This window comes from Palaemon carinicauda, chromosome 21 (assembly GCF_036898095.1).
Source record: "Palaemon carinicauda isolate YSFRI2023 chromosome 21, ASM3689809v2, whole genome shotgun sequence".
NCBI classification, from domain to species: domain Eukaryota; kingdom Metazoa; phylum Arthropoda; class Malacostraca; order Decapoda; family Palaemonidae; genus Palaemon; species Palaemon carinicauda.
In genome coordinates, this window is record NC_090745.1 from 51,859,900 (window position 1) to 51,864,899 (window position 5,000).

Below are 5,000 nucleotides of genomic sequence, written 5' to 3' on the forward strand. Positions count from 1 at the left end.
TAGCGAGGGCTCACTGTATATATATGTATATGTATATATATATTATATGTATGTAAATATATAGATAGATACATACATACATTCACACATACATACATACATATACAGGAGGGTCCTTGGGTTACGCCGGTCCCGACTTACTCTGTTTCGTGGTTACGAACGTGCCCCCATAAAAATATAAAGAATAATATTAAGCTTCGTTCCGTCTTACAGCGCTATCGTTGTAAGCGACATTAATAGTGCGCAGCAGATGAATACGCTTTGTGGTGGTTGCGGGCGAAGAAGACGGTGTCTCTTAGTTCCAGTTCTCCATTTTGGTTGTGTTTGCCTGTTCTCTCTCTCGTTCTTTGGAACTTTTTGCCCTTCGTTATGGCTCTTAATCGTAAGATAGATTCTTCTGATGGTAGTGCGTCTAAGAAAAGAAAGGCCATCACCATGGAAGTGAAATTAGATATTATTAAGCGGTCTAAAAACAGTGAAATGCCAACGAACATTGGCTGAGCGCTTGGCCTTAGTCGTTCGACCATGGTTACTATTCTTAAGGACAAATAGCTCATAGTGATAATGTTTCTTTAAATTTGTATGACTCTTTCAAAATTTTAGGCGTGATTCTTGAGAGCAAATTTACTTTTGAGAAACATATAAGGTCTGTGTCTTCTTCAATTGCACAAAAAATTTGCTTATTGAGAAAGTCTTTTAAGATATTCGGTGATCAATCTATTCTGAAGAAGTGTTTTAATTCTTTTATTCTACCTTGTTTTGAGTATTGTTCTCCTGTCTGGTCTTCAGCTGCTGATTCTCATCGTAATTTGTTGGACAGAAACTTACGGTCTATTAAATTTCTTATTCCTGATCTAGATATTAATCTCTGGCACCGTCGATCAATTAGTTCATTATGCATGTTGCATAAGATTTTTCATAACTCTGACCATCCTTTACATTCAGATCTCCCTGGACAATTCTATCCTGTTCGTAATACTAGGCAGGCAGTTAATTCTAATAGCCAGGCCTTCTCCATCATAAGACTCAATACTACGCAGTACTCTAGAAGTTTTATTCCAGCTGTTACCAAGTTGTGGAATGATCTTCCTAATCGGGTTGTTGAATCAGTAGAACTTCAAAAGTTCAAAGTTGGAGAAAATGCTTTTTTGTTAACCAGGCGGACATGAGTCTTTTTATAGTTTATATATGACATATTTGTTGTTGACGTTGTTAATAGTTTATATATGATACAGTGATGCCTCAGGATACGAAATTAATCCGTTCAGGATGCGGTTTCGTATCCTGATATTTTCGTATCCTGAGTCGTGTTTTACATGTAAATAGCCTAATCCGTTCCAAGCCTTATAAAAAGTCACCCTTTCTTTCATAAACACGCTAAACTGTAGTAATAAACATGCAATGTAGCCATTTCTATCATTCAATAATTAACACAACCGTTAAAAACAGCCTAATCCATTCCAGAAACCACTATGAGATTATTCAATAATATAGTTATAGCCAAGTTATCCCCCCCAAGCCCAAAGAAAACGGTCCTTTTTCTTTACTACTGTATAAAAGTTACGGTACTGTATGTACGTAAAGCATTTAGATCAGTGAAGGTGTATTGTTACCTGTACGTACACCTAAATTAATGATTGATACCTGTACACTCTGAAAAAAAGGTTACAGTTAATTAGTGTAACAAAAAAGTTGAAACTTACCTTTTGATTGAGACGATGTCCGATAGCGAAGTCGCGGCTGAGGAGGATGGCATAAGGCAGAAAACGTAACAAGTGACAGACTACGTACAGTAATTTACACACTTAACACATTAACACTTAAACTTTACGAAATAAAAAAATGGAAGAAATAATTAACACTTAACATTACGTATGGAAAACTATAAAATGAAAGAAAAAATTACTTTAACACTTAACGGTAACATAAAACTTAAAATTGAATTTTTTTTTTTTTTTGCTTTTTTATAACTTTACGTTTTTCTTATTTTCTAAATCTCATCTACTTCTTCGTCACTTTCTTTTTTCTGTTTCTTTTCTTTACTTTCACCTTCTAATTCTTCATCCCTTCCTCTTTTCTGTTTCTTTTCTTCACTTTCACCTTCGTCTTGGCCTACTAATACCGCTGGCCTCTTTAATAAGAAACTATCCATTGAAGCTTGTTTCTGCCTACTTTTCAACACATTTCTAAAATGCGTTAGGCAAACGTAATATAATACACTACGTAACGTTATATACAGTCTATGTATAGTAAACACTAATACAGTACAGTGCACAGTAACGAATGTTTATTAACGATAATATGTGGCGTACGAATGTACTGTATATTAACACTAAGTCAAACAAGCGAAAGCACACAATGTCTGTTAACGATACCGCGGTCGGAACGAAAAGAGAGAGAGAGAGATGAACGCCCGTGCTTAGGCAAGCTGGGATAGTTGCCGACCAATAGGAAAGCAGGATCTTATGGCGTCAGCTAGCGTCTGAGTAGGGAGATAACCAATGGGTGAGCGGGAGGCTGTAAGTGAGTCTACCCAAGTTCAAAGTCAGGCGGCGCGCGCTTTTTAAAATTACTCTCGGCGAAGAGTTGGGATCTCGTAAGGTTTTCGTATCCTGAAATTTTATCCGTATCCTGGGGCATAAAAATCTTCGAATCACTTTTCGCATCCTGAATTTTTCGTAAGCAGAAACTTTCGTATCCAGAGGTATCACTGTATATCTCTTTTGACATTACTTTTTTTAGAATGATTTATTGTTAATTTAGTCTCTTCTGTTATTTATTTCCTTATTTCCTTTCCTCACTGGGCTATTTTTCCCTATTGGAGCCCCTGGGCTTATAGCATCTTGCTTTTCCAATTAGGGTTGTAGCTTGGATAGTAATAATAATAATAATAATAATAGTGGAACATGTGAAAGGATCTGCTCCTATGAAATCAACAGTGATAACCAAGCAGCATAGTGGTTTAATTATTGAAATTGAAAGATTAGTATTGCTTTGGTTGGAAGATCAAAATCAACGGCATATTACGGTGAGCCTAATGGTGATTCAGGAAAAGGCTAAAAGGATGTTTGAAGCGTTGAAAACAGAAAGGGGGAAAGAAAGTGAAAGTGATGAGTTTTCGGCTAGTAGGGGTTGATTTATGCTATTTAAGGTTCGGGCCAATTACCATAATCTTAAAGTGCAAGGTGAAGCTGCTAGTGGGGATGAGAAAGCAACAAGTGAATTTCATAAAGCGTTGGCTGAGATAATTAGGGAGGGGGGTTATTCTGCTTATCAAGTGTTCAATGTGGATGAGAGGTTTATTTTGGAAGCGTATGCCTAACTGCAAGTACATAGCAAAGGAGGAGAGGTCAGCACCCGGTCATGAAGCCAACAAGGAGAGGCTAACTTTGCTTCTTGGGGGAAATGCTGCTGGCAACTTCAAACTGAAGCCCTTGCCGGTGTATCAGGCTGAGAATCCAAGGGCATTTGTAAGAGTCAACTCCCAGTCATTTGGAAGGCAAATAAGAAGGCATGGGTGACACTTGCAGTGTTTGAGGCCTGGTGTATCAACCATTTTGTGCCAAGTGTTGAGCGGTATTGCACCCAAAAGGGTATCTTCTTTGAGGTGTTGCTAGTGCTGGACAATGCCCCTGGACACCCTGCCCAGCTGGGGGACTTTCACCCTAATGTCAAAGTGGTTTACCTTCCACCTAATACCACGGTCCTTTTACAGCCTATGGACCAAGGAGTGATTGCTTCATTCAAGGCCTACTACCTCCGAAAGACGATTGCTATGGCATTACAGGCAACTGAAACGAAGAAGGACTCGACTCTGAAGGACTTTTGGAAGTCGTACAACATCCTTGATGCTGTTAAGAACATTGCTGATTCCTGGGAGGAGGTTAAGATGACAAAAATGAATGGTGTTTGGAGGAAACTATGTCCTCAATTTGTGAATGATTTCGTTGGGTTTGAGGACACAGTTGACCATGTTGTCAAGAACATTGTTGCCCTGAGTAAGGAAATCGATCTGGATATGGATGTTGATGATGTTACAGAGCTGCTGGAATCTCCTGGAGAGGAGTTATCTGCTGAGGACTTGATACAACTGGAGAAGCAGATCATAGAGGAAGAAGAAACCCCCACCCCAGATCCTAAGACTTTCACAAGGCAGGGCTTGTCAAAAGGTTTTGCTGAGATACAGCAAGCATTGGCAACTTTCGAGGCTCAGGATCATAACATGGACAGGTTCACTAGGGTTTCCAGAGGCATGATGGGCTTACTGCAGTGTTACAAGGAGATCTTGGATGAGAAGATGATCCTTTCTGTCCATTCTAATCTGGAGCGGTATTTTAAGAAAGTAGAGAGACCTGCACCCTCTACATCAGGTGCCTCTACTACTCCAGATTTGCCAGCAACAAAGTCTCTACCCTCTACCTCAGCTGCCTCTATTGCTACAGAGCCTCTACTGTCTACCTCGGCTGCCTGTATTGCTACAGAGCCTCCACCATCAACCTCAGCTGCCTCTATTGCTTCTCCAGCTTCTCCATCACCTTCTGTAGGTTCTGCCTCACCTCCAGACTCACCTGCCCCAGCTTCTCCACCACCTTCTGTAAGTTCTGCCTCACCTCCAGACTCTCCTGCCCCAGCTTCTCCAGCATCTTCAGTTTCACTTCCAGAGAATCCTGACTCACCTGCCCCAGTTTCTCCAGCATCTTCTGCAGCTTTCTCTCCACAATAAACCGGTCTCTCCGTGCCTTGCAACACCCCTTCCAGTGTGCAAGCCAACCATAGGATTAAGGTAAGGCATTGTTCTCTTTTTTCTATTAATATTTAATTTAATTCATGTGGTAAGGAATGGTTTTCTCTTTTTCTAGTGCTATTTTTATGTCCTTTGATACATTTTATTATAGCACAATACTTTACAGTACACTACAGTACGTATAGAGTAATCTATTTAGGGTGTTCCGATTTACACTGAAATTCGGGTTACACCGCGTCTTAAAAACGGATCAACG

The 5,000-nt window shown here is 39.8% G+C and overlaps 2 protein-coding genes across 3 annotated transcripts in view; one reads left to right on the forward strand and one right to left on the reverse strand.

Annotated features, from left to right (window-relative positions):
- LOC137615276 (gamma-tubulin complex component 4-like) overlaps positions 1-5,000 on the reverse strand; it is an 818,550-nt gene that overhangs the window by 344,998 nt on the left and 468,552 nt on the right. The gene's annotated exons all lie outside the window — the stretch shown is intronic.
- Positions 3,719-4,723, forward strand: LOC137615501 (tigger transposable element-derived protein 1-like). The gene has a single exon (XM_068345420.1). The coding sequence runs from the start codon at positions 3,719-3,721 to the stop codon at positions 4,721-4,723; it is 1,005 nt and encodes a 334-aa protein (XP_068201521.1).

Excerpts from the sequence above, each read along its gene's own strand:
- LOC137615501 (XM_068345420.1), top strand. The coding sequence starts at position 3,719 with ATGGACCAAGGAGTGATTGCTTCATTCAAGGCCTACTACCTCCGAAAG.